Raw genomic sequence first — 24,896 nt, forward strand, 5'->3', positions numbered from 1 at the left:
AAACAGTGTGGGGGCAGGGCCTGGGCAGATCTGTACCTTCATAGCTGTGTGCATGAGCTTTCCCACATTGGCATAGCAGCCGCTGGGGAGCTGATTTCCCGCCATCCACTTGAGAGCATCCTGGATGTTCTTGTCGTCAATGAAGATGAATTCCTGAGCTTGGCCAAAGCATTTGGTGACAAAGGCTGTCAGCCTATTGGGTAAAGAGGGAAGCATGGCATGAAGGGGGATTTCTAGGTGAGGGTGCCATAGTTCTATTGTTTATTATGGTGTATGGTTCCAGAGGGAAGTTGAGGAAATATAATGCCCTAGAAGGCCTGGAAAAGGGAGGCATTTATAGGCATTAATGAGGACAAGAACTGGGGAGGCATAAGGTCAGGGCGAAGACCATACAAGTGGCTGAAATAAACAGAATGAAAGAGGTAGAGGATAGAGTGCAAGAAGAAATGGCATTAAGGGGACAGGTAGAGGAATAGTTCCATATAGAGATTATGCTCCTAGGGTACAGAATCCTATATAATAAAAGGCTATTATGAAAATTGTCCCCTCCACCAGAGTTCAACCAGGAGTTTGACCAGGGAGCAGGGCTGGCCAGTCAACCACCGTGGCCCCTTCCCCCGCCAGCCCCTTCCCGAACAGCCCTCCCACCCCAATTGGGGGTGTGTCTGGCCAGCCAACTGCCCACGGCCCTTCCCCCTGGCTGGCCCTGCCCCTGACCAGCCCTCCCACCCTGATCAGGGGTGCCCAATCAGCCCCAATCAGGGCGGGCCAGCCGGGCCCCACCTGTGCATGAATTCGTGCACCGAGCATCTAGTGAATTGATCATTGGGACATATTACCATGTGTTTCCATTTCCATCCTTCTCCCCAAAGGCACTGTATGAGCCATTGCTGTGTTTGTACATTAGCTCCTTCTGGTACCCTGGGAAGCCAGATATAGTTTTAGATCACAGTGACAACTTCAGAAAACACCCCCTATGGCTTCCAAGGATGTGGGACATTTCAGCAGCTGAACTTCCCTGTATCTTATCAAGCTATCATCAGCCCTAGACAAGGTGACCAAGAAGAAATATTAAACCAACTCACCTATCTCCAGGAAACCTACTGCCCGGGACCTGATTTCCTTGGTCAGCAGCCCTGACTTCTCCAGGTACTGCAAGACATAGATGATGGGAGCAAACAACACCATGTTCTGCTCCCCACAGCCACTTGGCATCTGCACCAGATTGTCTAGGTTCTGCAGGGCTGTGCCCATAATGTCTCCTGGGATCCAAAGGAGAGAGAAAGAAGGTGATGGTAGAAGAAGGAACCCATAAAAGTTATTATCATTCACTTAACATTATTATCTATCATTTAGTGAGTATCTACTCAGTGATCTTGGAGATTACAGTAAGTCAAACATGTCTCTACCTCATAATCAGAGGGGCTCATAATCAGAGGGGCAAAAAATTACAATACATTGCAATTATAAATCATTGTAAACAATATAGTACAATATAGTAATATAATATAGTAGTACAATGTAATATAGTAGTCCAATGTATATAGTAGTACAATATTGGGAATGTACAAGGTACTGTAGTATATGGAGAGGTACATAGGCCACCTGAGGGAGTTTTGGGCTTTAAAAAAAAACACGTCACTGGAGATGTGAGTGATGTAACAAAACTGGCAATACTTAGACTCAATCTCTAAGTTCCTCCACTATATATATGTACACCACCCTCCAAATCACCATTTCCTTCCCAAATATACACAATCCTGATACTGCTTTCCAACTTATATCTATTGACCAATCCATATACTTCATAAGCCAGGAAGCCTGAACTAAATGACTCATGAACATCTATCTGCACTTCAGCCATGGAGTCCAATTCAAATACATAAATATGTACTGACTGTCAAGTATGTTGTAGGAAATGTACTAGGAACAGAAATAAAAAAAGACATGGCCCTGGTCCTCAAGGAGTTCACAATGCACTGTAGAAGACAGACAGTGAGCTGTAATTCAATTATAGCATTGTGAGTGCTATCCCGGAGATATGAATCAAATACAGTCAAAATGGGCAAATCTTAACCTGGAAGGGATCTTGAAAGGGGGTGAGAGTAAAGAAAGAACCTACCATTTTAGGGGTTTCTATTATAAGCTAGATATTATGCTGGGAACTTTGTGTTTAATCTACACCAATCCTGAGAGATAGGTTATTATCACTGCCTTCCAGAGAGAAAAGAAGGATCGGAATTGTTCACTAACTTATTCAAGGCCACGTGGCTGTTAAATGGCACAACTGAGATCCTAACTCAGTTTGATATGATTTTCCAAGATCATGCTTTTCTACTCACTCCCTCTCCTTGCCCGAATGAGTGAAGTGTCCTGCCTATGGAAATATGGTTGAACCTTTCCCAAACTATACTCAACTAGACCAAGTGCTCATTTTTAAAAAAATATATTTTATTGATTTTTTACAGAGAGGAAAGGAGAGAGATAGAGAGTTAGAAAGATCGATCAGCTGCCTCCTGCACATCTCCTACTGGGGATGTGCCCGCAACCCAGGTACTTGCCCTTGACCGGAATCGAACCTGGGACCTTTCAGTCCGCAGGCCGACGCTCTATCCACTGAGCCAAACCAGTTTTGGCAGAAGTGCTCATTTTTTAAATGGTTGCTGTAAACAGTTTGTCTCCCCTCCACCCAATTGATAGATCACCTAAACCTAAATACATATCAAGCTTCAAAGACCTTCAACTTCCTCCTGCCCAGATTCTTTTCTGTTTTTAACTAGAGTCTACGGCTGTTCAATCTAGCTGTACCTGTCCATATTCCCCACTATATAAAGTAAGTTCTTCTTCCTTCATCACTTCTAATCCACCACACCTTCCTTCAGGTAGGTTCACATGCCCCACCCGATTCCACACCTTGGCAGCCTCCTTTCTTTTTTGAGCCAAGAATCTCTAACTGCTTACCCAGAACGGCAACATAAGCCTTGGTTGAATCAGGAACAACATCCACAGGGAGTTCCAGGGAGATGGATTCTGCAGCCACGTTTCCTGTGAGAGACAACAAAAAGGTGAAACAACAGAAGGTAGAAGGTGGAAATGGTGGGGTTCTCAAGCCCAGATCATAGAAAAACTTTTCATAAGAGTTTCCTGGATCCAGGGCTTTCTGTTGGATGGAGACAGATTTTTAAACCTAATCAGTGAGCCTTGCTGAAAATATATTCCAAAGAGAGTCATGGTTGTGTTGTACATTTTCTCTTCCTCCTCCTGCCTCTCAGTTAATTGGCCTCTTTGAGGATGGCACCCCCTGGATGTTGCTATACCTTTTTGTCCTGTATATTCCTCCTTTTGCCTAAGAAAATCTCTTGCCTAAGGGAATCCTCACCACCAACCCCTCTCTGAGTTCACCCACCTTTGGGGCACAGCAATGAACTGTGTGTCTTCTCCACAAGGACTCCCTCAGGCTGACATAAAAAGAAACATAGATGAGTAAATACGATGAGGATGAATGTTAGGGCAGGTGGCACTGAAGGGAAATGGGGAGGAGAGGTCCTTCCTGTGCCCTCTGGGCTTCTATCAGAGCTGGAGCTACTCTTGGTAGCTCAGGAGGACTCCACTTCAACCCAGCGATGGGCATCTCAGTAAAATTCTTCCTGGGCAAGGACAAGAGCTAAGGACAAGTTTAGGAAACTTCTAAGAAGCAGAATTACATGGGGGTTCATGATAGGATAAAAAAAAAAGTAGCTAATCATAACTTTAGTGATTTTAATAGGAGAAACTAGCATTCATTGAGTGACTATGAAGTACCAGGCACTAATAAAGTGCATTAGACTTTTTCATAGACCATTGGTGTGGGTTAAGCAAATCATTAAAAGTAGAAAGGGACCAGGGAAGAAGAAAGGTGAGCTAACTGATTAGAGTTGGAATAAGGCTGCTGTGAGAGACTCACTGGTATGTTAGACACACACTGAACATCCCTGGGTTGGTGGCTATTTGTACCTCTGAAGCTAGGCCTGCAGAAAACGCACCTTGACCAGAACTGGTTTGATGAGTGTGTCGCTCCGGCCTTTTGCTGGAACAAACCCTTTCTGGCCCCCACAGAGTTCGTTGCTGTCCAGAATCTTAGTACTGATAGTAAAGTTTACATGACCTGAGAAGAAAGAAGGATAAAGGAAAGCATTATACCTATTGCCAGAGGTACCAATGAGGTCTCTTCCCCTCTAGACCAGTGCTCTTAAACCTAATGGCATACAAATCACCTGGGGATCTTGTTATGCTACAAACTTTGATTTAGTAGATCTGGGGTAGGGGCCTGTATTCTACATTCCCAACAAGCTTCCAGGTGACATCAATGATGCTGGCGCAGTGTGGTAGGCAGCCTCTAAGGGCCCCCAATGATCTGCGCATCCTCATATTTTTAAAAATATATTTTTATTGATTTCAGAGATGAAGGGAGAGAGATAGAAACATCAATGATGAGAGAGAGAGAGAGAGGGAGAGAGAGAGAGAGAGAATCATTGATCTGCTGCCTCCTGCACACCCCTCCTGGGGGATTGAGCCTGCAACCCAGGCATGTGCCCTTGACCAAAATCGAACCTGGGACCCCTCATTCCACAAGTTGATGCTTTATCCACTGAGCCAAACCAGCTAGGGCTGTACATCCTCATATTTACACTGTTGTGTAATGCTCTCTCATTACATGTGAGCTGGATTTAGTGACTCACTTCTAATTCAGAGACAGGGCAGAAGTAATGATATTCCATTTCTGAGATTCCATTTTTAAAAAGACTGCAGCTTCTGTTTTGGGTGTACCCTTTCTCTTGAACCCCTTGCTCTGGAGAAAACCAGCTGTCATGTCATGAGGCACCCAGTAGACAGATTCATGTGATGAGAAGCTGATGGAGACCACTAGCCAACAACTGAGGAGAGCACTGTACCCTTCAGTCTAGCAGCCTGTGAGGAACAGACTGTGGAATGAGCTTAGAAATGGATCACCTCCTAGTCAAGTCTTCAGATGAGAACACAGCCCTGACTGACAGCTTGACTGGCACTTCACAAGAGACCTTAAGCCACAGGCACCCGGCTAAGCTGCACCCAGATTACTGACCCACAGAAACCATGTAATAATGCTTGTTCTTTTAAGCCACAAAATTGGAGGGTGATTTGTTGAGCAGCAATAGATAACTAGTATTAGTTATTGGAAAACTATACTTTGAGTTGCAAGGATTTAATCCATGAGCAAAAGACATCACCTAGAATTAGTATGATGATTAAGTGACTTACCACATGTAGAGCAGTTGAATAGTGCCTGGTCCAGATTAGCGACATGACCATATATCCCTTGTCCTGGCATACATTTTTTTTTTGTAGCATAAATATTAAAAAGTTCCCCCTTTCACACTCAAAATAACCCCGTTTGGATAATTCTTTAGGTTATCTATCAAAGGGTACTTGCTTATTTATTTATAACAGAGACATAGGAAGGAGGAAAAAAAGAGGCTAGGAAAATGAAAAAAGAAGGAAAGAGGAAACAAAGCAAATGCAGTGGAGGAAAGGATGGTGTTCTCATCCTTCTCTTACCCAGTTTGATAGCTGTGATATTCCAGTGATAGGTTTTTGCTTCATCAGCACAGAGACAGCTGGAAGCATGAGAATCTGTCCAGGATTCCACCTGGTACTCCTCTGATTTGGCCAGGTGTGTCTGAACCTGAAGAGGATGTTTAAGAGATAAAGGGTCCAAGTAAAGGAGACAGAACACAGAGGCTTAGGAAAACATGGGGGCTGAGACACTGCCATCACATCTCTTTCCCAGGGAAAACTGGTACGCTTCCAATTTAGGGAAAACTTACAGTGGGGGCTGTGGTTCCCAGGCTGGCACCTGTTTCCTGTACCCCCCATTCTTTTTTTTAATATATTTTTTATTGATTTCAGAGAGGAAGGAAGAGGGAGAGAGAGATAGAAACATCCATGATGAGAGAGAATCATTGATCAGCTGCCTCCTGCAAGTCCCCCACTGGTGATCGAGCCCACAACCCGGGCATGTGCCCTTGACTGGAATCGAACCTGGGACCTTTCAGTTCGCAGCCTGACGCTCTACCCACTGAGCCAAACCGGCTAGGGCTGTCCCCCCGATTCTTACCGTGATGCAATCCTTTAGATAATTGAAGATGGTGGCAGTAAGACGAAAGGATTCCCCACGAACTACTGAGTAAGGGAGAGTCAGATCTACAAAGAACGGCTTGAATGCAGTCAGTCCAACAGTGGGTGAAAGACCAAAGCCCCTGGACTGGGAGGTACAAAAAGTCATGGCCTTCCACTCGGTGATGGTGTCAGGAACAGTGAGGTGGATAGCCTCCTTCCCCGAGTTACTGTGAGAAAACAAGAACCCAGATGAGGCAGACAGTAAATGAAAGAGAGCATTTGAGAATTAAGTTACAAGGCCAGCTGAGAAGTGAGTTTTCTGATGTTGTGCCTGGGTGGAGAAGCAAAGAGGCAACGGAATTGGGGGGCCACGTGAATCTCAGAGTGTGAATCCTCAGGTGAATGAAGATGTACAAATATGGGAGAAGCAGGATGCCTGAGTATGTTGGAGGTGGTATGTGTGGATGGACAAGTGTGTGCGCAAATGTATCTGAAAGAGAGGCCACTGAGCCTATGAAGGTACATGTTCTTATGGCTTGTCGAAATGAGCAGATAAGCAGTGAGCAAGAACTAAACTAATGCCAATATGTCCCTTTAAGATTTTGTGGATCTGAAGTGAGAATGCACTATCTGTACTGTGTAAATGTGAATTTCTTTTGAGTGATTGTATATAATTGTATAAGAATTCAGGAAAGAAATACATTCCCATATTCCCATTCAATTTTTCTTAGCTTTAGAGTTAGATTCATAAAAACTATTTTATCTTGAGTTTTCTGCTGAGTCCACACTGTATTATCTTGCTATACCATTGAGGCATCACTTACCCAATAGGAAGCAGATCCCAGAGCCACGTCTCTGGGAAGTACTGGCGAACCTGAGAACCCTCTGATGGAATTGATGGAGATGAGGACCCAAAAGCCAGTGGAGTATTACGATCACTTTCTAAGGAGACTAAGAATAGGGGAATGTTAGAAGACTTCTGTTGTGAGATAAATTTACCTGAAGGGACTACCAGTCACAAGGCCAGTGACAGACATGGACATTTGGCCAGGGAATAGATAGATAAGGCCTTCAGATTTCAAAAGCCTTCCCTAGACAGAGATAGCCTTGGGAGACTGCCTACATCTATGACTCACAACCATTATTGTGAGGCTAGAGGCTCAGGATAAGGACCAGAGGCAAAGAGGGAGCTTTCAGAGCTCCACGATTCCAAACATCTCAGTGACGGCACAAGTCACAAAGGTAGCTTACTTCCACCAGTTATTCTACCGTATTCTGGAGAATGGTGACTGCAATCAACTGGCTTCTTGACTTTGGCGTTGGACAGTATTTTCAGTCCCATGTTCTGATAGGCGCAAAAGAGAGGAGAGAATAAAATGTTAAGTCCTCTCCCTTAATACCAGGGCCGCTGCCTAGAAATTATACCCTCAAAGGGTTCAGCCAAGACATTTGTGTCCTATTAATGGTGAGACTGGTGCTGATTACCCAATACTTAGCCAAGATTGGTCCATTTCTGTTCCAGCCTAGGGTGAAAGGCTTTCAAGTAAACTTACTTCATTGTTAGATATGTTTAATGCTTCTTTCAAATATTAGTCAAAATATTATTATTTGATTTAGACTCTGAACTTTCATAGACCAGGGACCATATTAGCTCAATCAATTCAACAAACATACATTGAGCATTATGAAGGATCAGGCATTAGAGAGCATGCTTTAAAGATGAACAAGATATGGCTCCTGTCAGAGGCCTCCTGGTCAGACTTGAGCCATAGCATCCCAACTTCTGTTCATAAAATAGGTGCAATATTTTTTTTATAATAATAAAAAGACACTGCTGGTCTGCCTTTCCTCATTTTCCTTCTTGACTGATCCATGAAAATCAATCTTTGGGGACCACCAGTTGAGAAGACTAGGTGTTCAGACTCTCATGGTGGTTCTCTTCCAATGAAACAGGGCAACTTCTTCAAGCATAAGAACTAAGAGAGGCTGCCTTACATATCAGGAGGTTTTTTCAAGATTTTATCCCTGCCAGTGCACACATGATTCTCTCTGCTTTTTAAGATATGGACTTTCAGCCCGGCTGTTGTGGCTCGGTGGTTGAGGGTTGACCCATGAACCAGGAGGTTGCAGGTTCGATTCCCAGTCAGGGCACATGTCTAGGTTGTGGGCTTGATCCCCAGTAAAGGGTGTGCAGGAGGCAGCTGATCAATAATTCTCTATCATCATTGATGTTTCTATCCTTCTCTCCCTTTCCCTTCCTCTCTCTGAAATCAGTAAAAAAACATTTTTAAAAATATGGACTTTCCTTCCCCTCTCCCACTACCATTGTTTTATAAAAACAAAATAGATGAGACCATCTACCTGAAAAAACCTGAAAAGGTCCATGCCTCTAGAGAACCAATATCTCGGCATAATTGAACGCCTGCTCCACCGCTCTTCAGGCACGGGGACAACGAGGGGCTGAGGAAGGTCTGTTGGGCCAGACACTGGACACTCATCATATTCATCCACCTGATAGGGGTAGTAACCATACCAGAATGGGAACATCCCATAGACCTGAAATAAAGGGGGGAAAAGAAATAAAGTATTGACACAGTGTAATCAGTTGAGAAACTTCTCTCGGATTTTGGTGCCACAGCTCCCATATTATTTATCTTCATTACTCCAGAATTATTTCCTATATTTATTTCATCATAACCTCTTCCTTTACTTTTTAAATTTTAACCTCTATCTCACCTTTTTCATAATCTGTCACACTTATCTTCTATTTCATTTTCTTCCTTTCTTTTTTATTTATTTTAGAAAGACAGGAAGAGAGAGATAGAATCACCAATGAGAGAGAAACATCCATTGGCTACCTCTTGCATGCCTCCTACTGGGGATTGACTGATCTCACAACCTGGGCATGTGCCCTGACCGGGAATTGAACCTGCAACCTCCTAGTTCATGGGTCGACACTCAACCACTGAGCCATACCAGCTGGGCTCATCTTCTTTCTTTATCTCTATGTCCATATTAACCATGCTCTTCTCTTCCCATCATTTCCACCTTTATTTTCATACCCGCTTTTCTACTACCTTACAGTGGTGCACTATTTTCCTAAGACTTTCTTTCCCACTCCCTGAAATCTATCCTCTGTTCTAACAGAGCCAGATTGTCTTCCCCGTTAACTCCCTCTTCCCACCTTATTAGCCGACTACTCACAGAGTGGTTACTCAGCTCTCTCTCTGGCCTAAGTAGTAAGACACTCTCATCCACAGCTCGAATGGCACAAAGGGACCCTGGAGCTGCCTGCAGCTGTAGGTCCACATCTGATCCTGGAAGCTGCTGGGAAGGTGAGAAGCCAAGGGAAACCTGAAGAAGGACAAATATAACTTGGGAGTCAGGTAGGCCTGGAGAGGACAAGACAAATTGTCACTTGGATCATCAGCTTTAACTATGGTATCCAGCCCACTCTTTCACTTTTATACTGATTTTCCTTTGTAAAGTCTAGCCCTTGAGAACCAGTGTCTTACAATAGAGTTGAGAAAAGTGAGCAGCACAGCAGAATGATATAGATGTTTAAAAGAAAGCATATGGAATAGCTATACTTAGAATAGCTATATATGTGATTCCCAACATGATTTTTTAAAAAGAAGCAGGAAAGAAATAATTTCAATGAAATATTCTAAAGGTATAAATACAATATGACATCTTATTTTCTTATTTCCCAGCCCCTGCCTTATCCCAACCCTAGCATACACAAGATTTCTCTCTATTCCCAGATTTTTTTCTTCACCCTCCTCAACTGCCATTTTACCTTATTGTCAAAGCACATCTCTACTGAGAACTGAATTTTGTCAGCTATAACACCTCCACTGGGGAAAATGGCATAGACCACCAAAGAAGCATCAGGGGCAAGCCTGGAATTGATGGTCAGTGAGAGAGAGAAGGAGCCTTTCAGTCCTGAAAGAGAAGAGGACACACACAGGGATGAGAGTGTACTCACCTACCCATGACATCCAACCATATGTTTGCATTTCCCATTGGGCCAGCAGCAAGCCTTATGGTACAAGTAACTTCTCATTTTCCTATTCTTCTATGGTTATTATTACTGTTCTGTTCTCATTGCTTCTATGGGTAAGAACTGTTTCCTGGAAGTTTAAAATATTGTTTTCTCTTCCAAAAGAAGCATGGCCCTAACCAGTTTGGCTCAGTGGATACAGCGTTGGCCTGTGGACCAAAGGGTCCCAGGTCCAATTCTGGTCAAGGGCATGTTCCTTGGTTGCAGGCTCCTCCCCAGCCTGGGTCCTGGTAGAAGCATGTGCAGGCGGCAACCAATCAATGTGTTTCTCTCACATTGTCTCTGTCTTTACCTCTCTCTCCCACTCTCTCTAAAAATTCAATGGGAAAATATTCTTGGGTGAGGATTAACAAACAAAACAAGCATGAACACTCACCTTTCTTTTTAGAGTTCATGTGTTTCTGCCCCTCCATCTCCAAACGTCCTTTCCCTATTAACTACGAAAGAGAAAAAAAATCATCAATAACATAAATGTTATGGGAGATTAGTCTTGACCCTACTTCTGGAACATCCCTGCATCTCCCTATAAGGAGAGTCTCCTTTCATAGTTCCAGAGCCTGACTCAATACTTGTTATATTCTACCTAATCCTCCTTATTCTGTTGTGTCAGGATGATTGTTTTAGTTTAATGAAGCCATGGGGATGATAGAAGATACTAGGATGATTCAGTAGGGAGAAAGTCTCTCAGAGACTTTAAGGGGATGATAAGAGAATGAAGAGACTCTGTACCATCAAACCTGAGCTTTACAGGAATCTAATCCTCACTATCACCGAGATGACCAATAAAGCTACTTATCTTTATATATTTCTTTCAGGCTCCAAGTTGTGATTTTATTTCTCCAACAAGGTCATCAATGTTAATTTTAACCCTGTATCATCTATTGTAAAATATTGGTCAGTAAAACACAGAATGAATTTTATTCTGAGTCCCATCCTCTTCTCACCCTCCCTCCCACCCACGTACCCAGTTCCCTTCCATCCCTGGCCAGCAACATTTTCTTGTTCATTCCTCATCTTACTTCCCCACACAGTTTCCCTGGGATCCTGCTCACAATCTCTTCATTCCTCATTTCCCCCTTCCTTTACACCTACACTAATCATATAAAATACATTTAAAAAATTGAGTTTTGCATTTTCCATTTCTTGTTCTTTCCATTTCTTTTAGTGTGGCTTTTAAATTTTTTTTGAAATTACCTATGTTGCTTGCATTCTCTCTACTTGGATAGTCTATCCAATTTCTCCAGTTCACTCTCCCCATTCCCTTTCCTTCTTGACACATTTTCACCAACCCTCACTTCCCAGTCTCACATAGTAGGAGAAGGTGATTTCCTGGTCAGGGTTTGCATCAGCTGGATTAATGTCATACTCCACCAGCACTTCCTGGGGCTGCCCACATTGCAAGGTGCCATTTAGCCGGTTGATTCTGAGGAAGCTGTGTGTTGTATTGTAGAAGGGTTGCAGGTGCAGGTAGGCATCTTGATAGTATCGAGGCACCTGTTCTGGATTATATACTGAATCTTCCATTTGGAACCTGCCCTGAGAAAGAGAGGGAAAAGAAGCTCTTTTGGCATGTACCCTAACCATATTTAACCACAATCATTTGTTATGATTTTGAAATAGTTCTCTCTCAGATCTTCACTGTGTAAGAATGGCATGTAGATATTTCAGTATAAGTCCAGCCAAAGATGTTTGAGGAATCCATAATAGGGGCTATGTGCAGCAGCATTTTATTATGTAGGAGAGAGAAACAAGGACTGAATTATAATTGTCAAGTAATGGGAAATACTTTTACAGATAGATGCCTAGGGAATAGGTAAGCATGAGTAAGATTATAGAGAAATTAAAGACTATATCCCAGGGACATAAAAATGAGATATAGAGGATAATAGGATTGAAAATAATTATTTCTAAGTAGAGTGATCAAGTGATGCCTGAAAAAAAATAGTTCTATTAGCCACAGACAAATAGCATATGTTTGCTTAAGTAGTGTAGCTAAATGATTGCATTAATGGCTTTAATTTTTCATCTCTCCTTGCATCAACATCATTTACTATGCAATATTACAGTGGGCCCCCAGGTGACTTGTTGGAAATAGATGTTAGCATATGCAAGATAAGAAGAGGCTTGAAAAAACACTCGCATGTCCACTTTTGCTCTTGCATCTCATTGTTGACATGAGAATATACTTCGTGCTGCCTAACTTACTACCCCAGATGCACAAACAATACATGCTTTTTATTGTATAATGCTAAAATTTAAAGTTGTTTGTTAAGTAGCATTATGTCAGTTGATAATTGATAAAAGTAGTCTTCCTTATAAGTATCAAAATCTATAGTTCTCTTCTTTGCCATTTTTATGAGTAACTAGAGGCCCAGTGCATGAAATTCATGCACAGGTAGGGTCCCTAGTGGCTGCCGGCTGGAGAGACCCTTCTGCAGGCCACCTGCCACTGCTGCTGCCGCTGCCACCGGCCCCGCCCTCTGGTTGAACTCCCAGTCTAGGGGACAATTTGCATATTAGGCTTTTATTATATAGGTTCAGTAAGGGGACAGGAGGAAGAAGACAACTCTGGACCATTTTTACCTCCCTATTCAGGTTTCAAATTAGAATATGGGAATAAGTTACAAGATGAATTAGTATAAAGAGCAATTTTGATCTGAAGGGTCATTTATTTAATTAATATCAAAAGCAAACAGAAAAAGATTTGCCAAATGGGCAGCAGAATTGGCAAGTGATGGAATTACAAATGGGGTGGTAGAGGAAGAAAAGAAATAGAAAAATTTTGAAGTTTTTCCTTCAGGAAGTCTTCCTTGCTGGGAAGCTGGCCCACTCCAGTGCTTACCTGCAGAGAAATGTCTGTCCCATTCCAATGAACCGTATCCAGCTTGAAGGAAGCGAGGCCATCGTTGTCAGTAATTAAGGTATGGTTGATAGTTGCATTTATGCCCAAAATCATCAGAAACACTTCATGATTCTTGAGAAGGGACCCATCATGGCCCTTAACTCTTATCTGAGGGGCAAAGGTCATCAGAGTTAGGTTTGGAATAGGTTCAAGTATGAGGTAAAGTGACATGATAACAGAAACTCTTAAGAATACATTTCAGAAAAGAGTCTAGAAAAAGCTAAATGTATTCAAGCTTTGCAAACCAGGATCTACAAGGAACTGAGAAACAAACAGAAGCAGCTTAGCCTGGAGCAGGAGTATATTTGCCATGAAGCGTTAGGGCCCTTCATTAGCTACACAGGCTCTTCCTAAGGCTCTGTAGAATGTTTTGCTTTCCTTTTCTTTTTATTATTATTATTATTATTATTTTTTGCTTTCTTTTTCTTAATCTTTACAACAATCGTATGGGATAGACACTATTATTGGGCCTATTTTACAGATGATTTAACCTCTTCCACTCCCAAATTATATAACATTAGACTCTAAGAAAATCTGGATCTGCTCTTGATCTAGAGAAAAGATGACTAAGGAATAAATGGATCTAAAGATGTACATTATTGTGTTGACCAGTTGTTCTAGGAATGTAGAAGAATACGCTAGAGAGAGGGGTAGATTTTAGGTATTAGACAGAAGACATTAACAAAGAAAATTTTAAACTCTCTTTAAAAAATGCTTAAGGATCTATAAATGGCTTTCTATCAAGGAAAGTCTGATATTAACCTTGCCTAGATGCAGGAGTTCAGACTAGATGATTTCTCCAAATACCTTACAGCTCTAATATTCAAATATTTGAATATTACAATATGAGCCCTTGGCATTAGGAAGGGCACTGAAGTCACATTAATATTCAAGATATATCTCATGTGAGATTAAGGGCAGCACAACATAAGGAGTTCAGAGTATATATTCTGAACTCAGGCTGCCTAGTTTTTATCATAGTTACTACTTACTAGTTATATAACCTTGGAAAAATCACTTAACCTCTCTTGCTTCAGTCTCCTTATCTGTAAAATGGGACCAATAATAGTGTTTATCCCATAGGAATGGTGTAAAGATTGAATAAGTGAATAGCCATAGAGCACTTAGAACAATGCTGGTAGTTTTATTTTGATATGTCTACAGAAAGGAGGCAGTAGTTAAGCATTTATTTTTGTCTGTGCAGAGACAGGCTTCAACATACCTTCCCACTGAAGGGAAAATTGGGGTAATAATAATTATTGGTGTCTTCAAAGGTCATTGATCCTATTTGTGAAGAAATGTAGATTTCCTGAGTGCCATTGGCCTCCACGCCTGCAGAGGGAAACCAGATGTACATTAATCTAAATGCCTGAAATCCTCATTTTCATGTTTAATACAAAATCTCTGAAAGGATGGTGCCCCTGGAAGTATAAAGCTTAATACATTTCTAGCCAAAGACCCAAACCAACTCCTTCTCTCCAAATGTTTGGAGGAAATAGGTACTGGATGGCAGATTGGAATCTGGCATTTCCCTTCGTAAACCAGAAGTCACTCCCAAACACTAATGAATGTAGGTCTTGAGTCCTCTGAGTAGGTGTATCCCTGAAACAGTCCCTTTCCTTTCTTTTTTCTTAATGAACCAAGAAGTATCCACTTACCTGTCCCTTCCTCCACCACAGTAGTCACAATATTGATGCTGTGTCTGTACATATAGCCAGTGAGGTTGAAGGTGGACATGTTCACAGAAGCTGAGAAGCATCCTGCTTTGTCCGTCTAATGGGTCAATTAGAGAGAGGGAGGGAGAAATAGAAGATGAATAATCTGATCCCAACTTCCATTTCATAATGTACCATAGAAGGAAATAATTTCTTATCTTCATGCTTTAGTTTCTCCATCCTTAAGATAGAAAAACTCTCCTATAACATAGAGTATACACCTACACATATATAATCATGAAATGACTTTGAAGCTACAAAATAGGAGAAGATGAAAAGAGCCAACTGTAGAATGGGAAAACTTTATTTCCCAAGGGTTTAAGTTCATTTCTTGATTATAAGGCAGATTCTAAAAGACTTTATCTATTTTGGACAAAACGACCCCTTTGCTCTTTGGAACTTGGATAACAATTGTGTGAAATGTTTTCTACTCTGGGCTTTTAGCACTTTTTCTATATTGCTGCTTATTTACTCTTTAGGACATGTACATAAGGTGCCTTTTCTAAATACCATTTACTCACCTGTCCAGAGAGGTTCGTGCATTTGTCAGGTAGCTGTTTCCTTTCTGTCTCTCCAAACCAGTAAGTATGTGCCTTTTGACACACTGATACTTGCACTGCTCCTAGCATAGGTTTTCCATAGGTGTACCTAAACCAGAGAAGCATGCGGAGTCAGAGTTAGGAAATTCCACTTGAGGGCCAACCTTCATCCCCCAAAACACCACTTTCCTTCTTTCCCACACTCCAACCTCTGCAAGTACTCTGGCATTCACTTCCCTGCTTTATTCAAAGCCGTAGAGTGTTGCCATTACACAATAAGTACCATCCAAAGGACAGAATAGCGGCTTTCTTTTTCCTTACTCCCATTTCTCCATGAGATTCAACATTCCGTTCAGCACAAAGTAGATTCAAAATCCCTAATGCTGACCAAGTGAGCAGTGGAAAGTAAGAGCAGAAACACAATTAGAAAATGTGTTCTGCCGAAACCGGTTTGGCTCAGTGGATAGAGCGTCGGCCTGCGGACTGAGGGGTCCCAGGTTCGATTCCGGTCAGGGGCGTGTACCTGGGTTGCGGACACATCCCCAGTGGGGGATGTGCAGGGGGCAGCTGATCGATGTTTCTCTCTCATCAATGTTTCTGGCTCTCTCTCTCCCTTCCTCTCTGTAAAAAATCAATAAAATATATTTAAAAAAAAAAAAAAGAAAGAAAATGTGTTCTTGGAGAAGTCTTTACTCTAGACTACATAAAAAATCCCAAGTTTTAACCACCACCTCCATTTCTCCATAACACTCCTCAACATACTTCTCAATGTAGCTTTAATCTCCACCAGATCTAGAGTCATATTCTTACCTACAACAAATTTTTACTAAGAAAGATTCCTCCATGGTTGATAACTGCCTGGGCTCGACCACTTCCACCTTGAACTTAGGCAGCACTGGAGAGAGTGGAAAGAAAATGGAAACGGAATAGGAGAAGAACTTGACCATATAGGTAGTGAACAGTGGGGTACAAAAACAGTAATTAATTAATTGATTGATTAATTAACTAACTAATTAATTAATTAATTAATCAAGAGGGGGCTTTATTAAGGTGAAATACTCCTGAAGTTATTAGCTGGTTTAGCACTGATTCAAAAATGAATAAACACCCCTCCCGATGGCAAGTTTTTACTTTATTATTGCTGATTTTGTAACCAGATTACATCCAACACTATGAGCTCATCATTCTCCCACCTACCATATTCTTCCACACTGAAGGTGCCAAAGGTCTTGCCCTCAGCCACTGCCACTGTGTAGGTGCCCAGCGTTGCCTCTGGTGCCAGTTGGAAGGATAGCTGCACAATGCCTTGCTCGGGCACCACTTCCAGCCACTGTGCAATCCTGTTGCTATTTGGATCCTGTGTCCATGGAAAAGAAACCTCTTGATGTGCCTGTCTGTCTGGCTACCACTTTGCACTGCAACAAGCGGGTACAGGATTCTCCCCATGGCCTCCCCATGTCCAAACCGCACCTGGCTTATTTGTTATTCTCTTCATTACTGCATGAGATAGGCTCAGCCCCCACTTTTGGAAGAAAAGGGTCCTTCAAATAATCAGACTGAGTCTTCTAAGGTGTTATGACCAGTTTCAGAAAGTGGGATTTAGGATGTCCTTTACAAAGAATGTTTACTCTACTCTTGGTTTCTATTAAGGGACAACGCTGAAGGGATTGATTGTAAGATACATGAAAGATAGGTAATTTAACAGAGAAATGGAGGGGATGCTCTGGGGAATTCGCACTCCTAGGCCCTTTTCTCCTTAACACTTCTCACAGGCATTCATGTCATAGTCAACTGTCGAGTGTCTATGACAAGAGCTCATCACTGAAAACTAAGAGGAGTGCGGAACCAGGTGAATTGGTGCGGCACAAAGAAGTTACAGGAACCAGAGTGGAAGGGTTAGTCCCAGCAGAGGTTGGTGACTTTCCTTACAGAGGTTTAGGGCTGAGAGGACTGGGGCGGGCAGAGGCCAGAGAACAGGCACAGCGTAGATGGAATTGTGGGCACTCAGTGCTGGGCAGTCCCAGGCGCTGGGCCAAGATCTCAGAGTTCTGTCTGGCTTCCAAGTTTAGCACCAAACTCTCGCTTCTCCTTCTCCACCACTGACAGAAAAGCAAAAGAAACTTCTACTTACCTGCAGTTCCACCATAGAATACTGAAAAGGAAAACCAGATAATGTGGGTTAAAGCAGGATACACAACAAGGTTAGGTTTGTTGAAAGCAAGTTCACAAAGGCGCCTTTCTTTCCCCATTGCCCACTCTTTCCTTTCAGATGGCTCTGTGCTGCTCTGATTAGATTAACAATGGGACAAAAGCTTATTGGTTAGTGGAGGAGAGAGAAGGGATTTCCTCAGTGGGTTGCTGGTCTCCGAAATATTTAAAGAAATGGAGCTTCAGACACTTCAGCATCCCTCGGTGCTCTATGACTGAGCTCTTCTTGGAGCCAAGTATCTTCCACCCCCTCCTCTGCTATTTGAGTGCCACTGGGCGGGAACCTTATTTTCAAGCATTGCAAAACAATTTCTAAAAAAAAAAAAAAGTGTTTAAAAGTGTTCCATTGAAGGATCATGTATAGTTTCCTCAAGAAAATGGATGCTAAGACCATTAAGTTGTTGGGGAACAGGTCATTGTGCTAGGTGTATCACCCCAAAAGCGCTTGCCAGTTTCAATCGGAAAAAATACATAGCTTTCCATTGGGGAAATTAAGCTGTCACCACCTTCACCAGTAATCAAACTCATCATCACTAATCGTGGGAAAGAGACACCATGTGCTTCCTTCCTGAAGAGACACATTTGAGGTTCACTGCATTACCTACCAAGTATTGTTGCCAAGAATGTTTAGCTTAAACCTAATTAAGACCTCACACCTACTTCCAGAAGACAGAGGAACAAGTTAGATTACACAATAGGAGAAATAATCAGACAAATTAAGAATGTCAAATATTCTGTAAGACAAGTAGGCTTCCTTAAGATCAGTGTCATATTTCAAAATGAGGACATTTTAAAAGCTATTTAACCTGATCTCTTTCTCTCACAAAAAGGTCAATATAATAAAAAAAGAGAGATTATTTTATATTAAGAAAAATTTAAAACATAATAATTAAATGTAATACATGGATTTGTTTTTTTGGCTCCTAGTTTGAAAATTTGGAAAAAAAAAAAACAGATTTAGGGCTGCATACTAAATAATAATTATTAATTTTATTAGATGTGGTAATGACATTATGATTTTTAAAGACATTCTTTTTAGAAGATATATACTAAAGTATTTACAAGTAACATGTTATGATGTCTGAAGCTTACTTTTAAATTATTTAGCAAAAAAATAATATATTAAAACAAATGTAGCAAAATAAAAAACATTGAATCTTGGTGTTATGTTTGAAAATTCTAATAATTAAAAGTTGAAAACAAAATGACAGCTCAAGATAATTTTCTTATGAGAGAATTATCTTTTTACTGTATTGTTTTTGTTTGTGTGGGATGTTTTAATTCTTTAACTAATTTTTAGAATTTTACAAAATCATGGCCATGGAAATAGATAATTACAACATCTAGGCTGTGGGCTGTGAATATAATTAAAAATCTGGTTAGAGACTATACATTTGCTGGACTCAGGACTTTCCAGTTAGTATTACACACTTTTAAAAAATATGTATTGTTATTGATTTCAGAGAGGAAGAGAGAGATAGAAACATCAATGATGAGAGAGAATCATTGATTGGCTGCCTCCTGCATGCCCCACACTGGGGATTGAGCCCGCAACATGGGTATATGCCCTGACCACGGAATCAAACTGTGACCTCCTGGTTCATAGGTCAACACGCAACCATTGGGCCATGCCAGCTGGGCAATATTACACACTTTTAAAAGGACTTACAACTAAATGAGATTGAAAGCTGAATTTAGATATGGAGGTCTTAGAGAGGGTACAAAGTTTGGATCTCACTTGGAAGGGAGATGGAATGGAACCTAGTTGGTGCTTGCCTTTGATTCTTGCTCTAAGTACCATGAGATGTTGACCAGTGAAGAAGCAGCGTGTCATTAAATACAAACATCAGCCTTGATATCAAGGATAATGGCAATTCCTCAGTAAAGCCAGAAATGAGAGATAAAGATTGTAGGGGTGGAAAAATTTTCCCTTCTTCCCTTCTAGGCTCTTTGTCTAGTCTAATAATTAAATTGACCTAAGACAGGTTAATAGTGAAAAAAACAAATTTAATTACATCCATATAGGAGCACCACAAAGACAATGAGACTAAAAAGGAATCAGGCAACTGAGGCTGAGATGCCACCCTGAGCTAAGGAATGGAATAGGGGTCTGGGGCTCCCAAGCAGAGGAGGGCAATTCACAGGAAGAGAAGAAAAACAGATGTTTGGTAACCAGATGTTTGCCCTGCCGTGCAAGTAAGTCTTTCAGATGTAGACAAAGTCATCGCCGATAATAGCTCTCTCTGGTACAGGCTCCCCATCTAAACTCTTTCAGCCAGTTAAGGGAGAAATAAACTTTTTCTTGAGTCTGTAGTCTTTTGTTTTGTTTGTTAATTCTCACTTGAGGATACTTTTCCATTTATTTGTTTATTTGTTTATTTTTATTTTTATAGAAAGAGTAGAAGGGAGAGGAAGAGACAGAGAGAGAGGAACGTGGATGTGAGAGAGACACATCAATTGGTTGCCTCCCACACACACCCTGACCATGGTCGGGGATCAAACCTGCAACCAAGGTACGTGCCCTTGACTGAAATCAAACCAAGGACCCTAGAGTCCAAGGGCCAACGCTCTACCCAAACTGGCTAGGGCTGCAGAGTCTTAACTGCCTTCAGCTCAAAATAGCCCATATGATAAAGCAGCACATTTTGGGGTGGCCTATTCTGCTCTAGTTCCGGGTCAAAGAAGGACAGGATTTCCACAAACCAGGGCTACATAGGCGATAAGGAGGCAACTATCACTGAGATTATTATGGAATCCTATAAATTCCAGAAGAAGAACACTTCCTCAGATAACAAAGTATTTTTCTCACACAGGGAGTCAAGAGGGAGGGAGGACACCAGTTACCAGTTTGCTTTCCTCTCAAAGGAAACAAGTGTTCAACTAGGACAGTGGTCAGCCAAATATCAACAGTACAACGATTGAAATTTCTTTTGAGAGCCAAATTTTTTAAACTTAAACTATATAAGTAGGTACATTGTTATTAACTTAATTAAGGTACTCCTAAGCTGGCCTTTGTTAAAAACGTCCTTGCCCTGACTGGTTTGGCTCAGTGGATAGAGCATCAGCCTGCAGACTGAAAGGTCCCAGGTTCGATTCCAGTCAAGGGCATGTACCTTGGTTGCGGGCACAACCCCAATAGGGGTGTGCAGGAGGCAGCTGATCTATGTTTCTCTCTCATCGATGTTTCTAACTCTCCCTTCCTCTCTGTAAAAAAATCAATAAAATATAATTTTTTAAAAAGTCCTCAATCTGAGGGGTCGACCTTGGCGAACGTACCCCCACTTCTTCTAACTCCACTTCTTCAAAATAGACTCGCCCAGGCCGAAAACTGACTTCTGCACATGGGCCACGAAGTTTCAATCGCACTGTACGTGCACACCCGCATGTGATATTTTGTGGAAGAGCTACACTCAAGGGGCCAAAGAGCCGCATGTGGCTCGTGAGCCGTGGTTTGCCGACCACTGAACTAGGACGATAGCATTTCCAACTGGAAGCTGCCTGAGATTTCTGAATGAATGGATGTAGCAACCAAAGTAGTCAGGGTCAGTTCATCTCAAGTATATTTTAGTTGCCTGAGGCTAAAACACTGTGCTCTGTATACTCTCCGTTTCTTAGTAAAATTCCTTTGGGTAATTTCAGTGTTTCAAATTAAGCATTTCAAATTTTCAATGTTCAAACTGGAACTTGGGATGAGGGTGCTGGCTAGAGAAACGGAGTGGAGAGGAAGGAGTAATTTTACATCAGAAACAGCATCACTGTAGAAATCAGAGCACCTCTCAGGAAATGAACACAGGAAAGATAACAGGGGTGGTTAATGAGATCAACCTTGAAGGCAGTAGAGTCTGAGATAACTTTGGCTGTGGCTACACTTTCACCTTAGCATGTCCTCTTTTTAGCTCTGGAATCAACAGTTTGTTAAACAATAGCGATTCAATATTCTACCCAGATTTTTTAAAATATGTTTTTATTGATTTTAGAGAGGAAGGGAGACAGAGATAGAAACATCAATAATGAGAGAGAACCATTGATTGGGTGCCTCCTGCACGCCCCCTACTGGGGATCGAGCCCACAACCTGGGCACGTGCCTTTGACCAGAGTCGAACCTGGGACCCTTTTGTCCGCAGGCCAACACTCTATCCACTGAGCCAAACCAGCTAGGGCTCTACCAAACTTTTGATAAAAAAGGATACAGGTGATGGGAAGGAGAAACTAAAAAGAATTCTAAATTGGGAAAGAAAGCAGTGGTGGGGGAGGCTACTGATCATATGCCCATAGCCTCCTATACACAGGGAAAGGAAACAGAAGCTCTGAGAACATGGAGAGGGACATTAAAATAATGCTCTCCCTATAATTATCATTAAAAGTGTCCTTTGAATTCATGACCTGTGTCTGAAGGTGAAAGAAGACAGCAGGAGTGTGTTAGAGCAAAGTATTTCACAAGCATGTAGAAACAACACAAGCCCTGAATTGAGATCATACCCCTCATAAGGCTTATGATTCTAGCAGTTGAGCTGTTCAAGGAAAATTGAAGTATTCACCAAATGTTACCACATTTTTTTTACCTTTGGCACTTTTTAAATGTTGCCTTCAGAGAACTGTCTATTTTATAATTTGGTATTTTTAAATGTTGCCTTAAGAGAATTGTCTAAGTTATAAATTACCTTGCCTCATAGTAAAAAAAAAAAGGTGTGTGTGGGGGGGGGGGGGGTGAATATCCTCATTTCTTCCTTTTGTTAAACACACTCCTGAATTATGTCTTCAGATTTGAACTGCAAAGCATCTTGGTGTAATCCCTCGAAAGTCTTGAAGTTTGCAAAAACTATTTTTTAAAACAGCAGGGAATGTAACCCTCTCTCGGGAATGTTAACCTCCCTGATGTGCTCGGCTATTGGGCCTGAGAGCTAGACGCATCTGCTTGTTTTCAGGCAGACAGGGACTAGGAGGTCTTAGACTGGCATCTCAGTTCCCACCTGCACTCTGCACCTCAGAGGGCCTCGCCTCCTCACACCCTTGGAAAGAACCTCTTCTTTCCCCTGTTCTCTCAGTCTGTCCTCCCCCTTTCCCTTCCCTTCTTCCCAACTCAACTCTCACCTTGTCATTCACTGGAACAAAGTTGCTGTCCAGGGTGACGATGCGGAAGTGCACTGGAAGGAAACAGGCGTCATTAGCACAGGGGAGATTTCCTCTTTCAGATCTTTCTTCCTTCCACCCTTCTACTTCCTCACACATACTTCTGAGTCAGCACAACCCCATCGTTTTATTATTATTATTATTATTATTATTAATTATTATTTTTTAAATAAACCTCGTCCGAGAAAAAAGGAAGCCCTCAAACGAGTTCTCTTCACCACTGCAGACTCTGAAACCCCAGAGTGGAATGCCCCTCTAAGTAAGAGCAGCAAATACCAAGGACAGGAGCTCCAGCCAAACGTGTATTTGCATATTTCACACACAAGCAGCTTGCGGAAGGACCCAGCAATCCAATTATACTTACAGATTTTATTCCAGAAGAAACGTTCTCTCCTGTTTTAGAAACACACACACAGGAGCCACTCCACCCACGACCCTTTGGCTTGTGGAGCCCAGCATCCCCCCAGACCTTCCCCTCTTCTGCTCTCATTATTCCACAGGCCTGCCACCAAATCCCAAAGGCCCTGTTGCCTTTGGTCCGTCCCCGTATGTGTGCCTCTTACCTCGCTGCCCTGGCTTGTAGACGGGTTTGTCAGTTTGCACAAAGGTGCCATGCCCCTGCCTCTGAATTAAAACCGTTTTCTTTTCCTCAAAGCTGATGTTATTTCCAGTTCCTGACACCCGGACTGTAGCCACTTCTTCTGTGCCACCTGCAGGAGGTGGTACCTGGCCAAGAGAGGGGAGCTCTGAGGAGTAGGAGATGGAGGCACAGAATCTACTGGTTGCAAACCCAAGGATGGGAGGGTAAAAGGAAAGGGCTGAGTCAGATGGGAGTAGCAAGGGTAGAGCCACAAAACAGGTTGCCAGGGAAAAGGGGAACAATAGTCGGAGGTTAAGGTCAGGAACAAAAAGAAGAAATGCAAGGTCAGGGAAATTATGGATGAGTGGTGGCCAGGAATTGAAGTCAGGTTTAGGGGAGATAGGTTTAAGGGCCTTGACAAACGTAAGATAACAAAGTTAGATTATAGTGAGTATCTAGGGAGGAGAATAGGCAAGTATGGGATTCGAGTTGGGGCTAACTCTGTGCTTACCAAAAAGGACATGCAGTGTAAGTGCCTTTTCCTCATTCCACGGTGTTCTAGCAACTTCTGGGCCTTGTTCTTGGTCTCCAGAGTAACAGTGAATTTTACATCATAGTACCCAGGGCTCAGATCCAAACAAACCTTCTGAGTAGAGGGAAAGTGAAGCTGGGCTGGTAATGTCACCAGGTAGTTACTGTTAAAGAAGCAAAAGGGTTTGAGGACATAATGATTCATCCATTCAGTGGGAAATTAAGCCCTTTCACAAACACTCAGCATATAGCAGTGAATTAAACAGACTGAGCCCCTGCCTCCATAAACCTTATTTCCTATAAAGAAGAAGAAGACAAATAACTCAGTGCACAACCTTTACACCTCCCACAATAAGGAAACCATCACTGAGAGTACATGCTTAGTATACCAAGGAGGAAATCAGTTCTATGACAGAGAACAGAGTACAGGGAGCCTACTGTATTTTAATATTATCTTTTTTTTTTTTTAACTTCCTCTTAGGCCTCAACTTTTCTCTCTGGGTAAAGGAGAAATGCAACCAGAGAAGGGAAAAGATGAGAAAGAAATTACAATAAACCAAAGGTTATCTCCTCCCCCCATATTTAGGTTTGAGAAAGGTAGACAAAGAAGCTCTGACTTCAAGCACTTACGGAAGGAGTTGTTCTGCAATAGCTGGTGATAGAGCCAATATTCCCAGCAGGAGTTGAGCCCACATCGTTGTGGGTAACGCAGATGAGGCCTGCTCCCCGTCCGTCCGGAGCATATATTTTAACTCCCCAGGCTGGGAGTGGAGCTACCATTGAAGCTCCAGCCAATCACCTACTGGGGCCTCAGGTGAAGGTGGTAAATGAGGGTAAGGCTTCTATTCACTTCCTTAAGTTAATTTCTCCCTGAAACATTTGTACTGGCTCAGCCAGTCCATACCTGTTTTGGAAACGCCAGAGTTGAGAATTCACAGTGGTGATGTTCACAGAACAAATGTTGGACTCCGCCCTTTATTTCTGGTTTCATTCCAAATTCTCATACCCATTTGACCTTTCCACCTTTTTTATTATTCTATTAAGACATATTTGGGATCACAGGTATGGGAGCAGTACCCATAGGAAACCAGAA

At 42.1% G+C, this 24,896-nt stretch overlaps 1 protein-coding gene across 2 annotated transcripts in view; it reads right to left on the minus strand.

The window, feature by feature from the left end:
• The window catches only part of A2ML1 (alpha-2-macroglobulin like 1), a 36,087-nt gene extending 11,458 nt beyond the window's left edge, over nt 1-24,629 (minus strand). Inside the window, exons 1-26 of one of the 2 annotated variants that reach the window (XM_070410721.1) lie at nt 24,434-24,629; nt 23,784-23,967; nt 23,256-23,418; nt 22,654-22,706; nt 17,486-17,506; nt 16,552-16,711; nt 16,165-16,249; nt 15,337-15,463; nt 14,759-14,873; nt 14,323-14,432; nt 13,041-13,208; nt 11,507-11,734; nt 10,575-10,635; nt 9,935-10,080; nt 9,340-9,489; nt 8,497-8,691; nt 7,405-7,480; nt 6,960-7,086; nt 6,134-6,362; nt 5,575-5,701; nt 4,023-4,144; nt 3,407-3,458; nt 2,962-3,045; nt 1,086-1,262; nt 840-921; nt 37-193 (exon numbers count right to left, since the gene is read on the minus strand). In XM_070410721.1, the coding sequence (XP_070266822.1) occupies nt 37-193; nt 840-921; nt 1,086-1,262; nt 2,962-3,045; nt 3,407-3,458; nt 4,023-4,144; nt 5,575-5,701; nt 6,134-6,362; nt 6,960-7,086; nt 7,405-7,480; nt 8,497-8,691; nt 9,340-9,489; nt 9,935-10,080; nt 10,575-10,635; nt 11,507-11,734; nt 13,041-13,208; nt 14,323-14,432; nt 14,759-14,873; nt 15,337-15,463; nt 16,165-16,249; nt 16,552-16,711; nt 17,486-17,506; nt 22,654-22,706; nt 23,256-23,418; nt 23,784-23,967; nt 24,434-24,546 (3,312 nt within the window). In that variant the 5' untranslated portion in view covers nt 24,547-24,629. Of the gene's footprint in view, nt 1-36; nt 194-839; nt 922-1,085; nt 1,263-2,961; nt 3,046-3,406; nt 3,459-4,022; nt 4,145-5,574; nt 5,702-6,133; nt 6,363-6,959; nt 7,087-7,386; nt 7,481-8,496; nt 8,692-9,339; nt 9,490-9,934; nt 10,081-10,574; nt 10,636-11,506; nt 11,735-13,040; nt 13,209-14,322; nt 14,433-14,758; nt 14,874-15,336; nt 15,464-16,164; nt 16,250-16,551; nt 16,712-17,485; nt 17,507-22,653; nt 22,707-23,255; nt 23,419-23,783; nt 23,968-24,433 lie in introns of both variants that reach the window. The other variant, XM_070410720.1, reaches the window with a different exon arrangement.
• Nucleotides 24,630-24,896: the final 267 nt, after the last annotated feature.

The sequence above is a fragment of the Myotis yumanensis genome, unplaced genomic scaffold (genome assembly GCF_028538775.1).
Source record: "Myotis yumanensis isolate MYYU_CA2020_CCGP unplaced genomic scaffold, mMyoYum1.0.hap1 SCAF_3, whole genome shotgun sequence".
NCBI classification, from domain to species: domain Eukaryota; kingdom Metazoa; phylum Chordata; class Mammalia; order Chiroptera; family Vespertilionidae; genus Myotis; species Myotis yumanensis.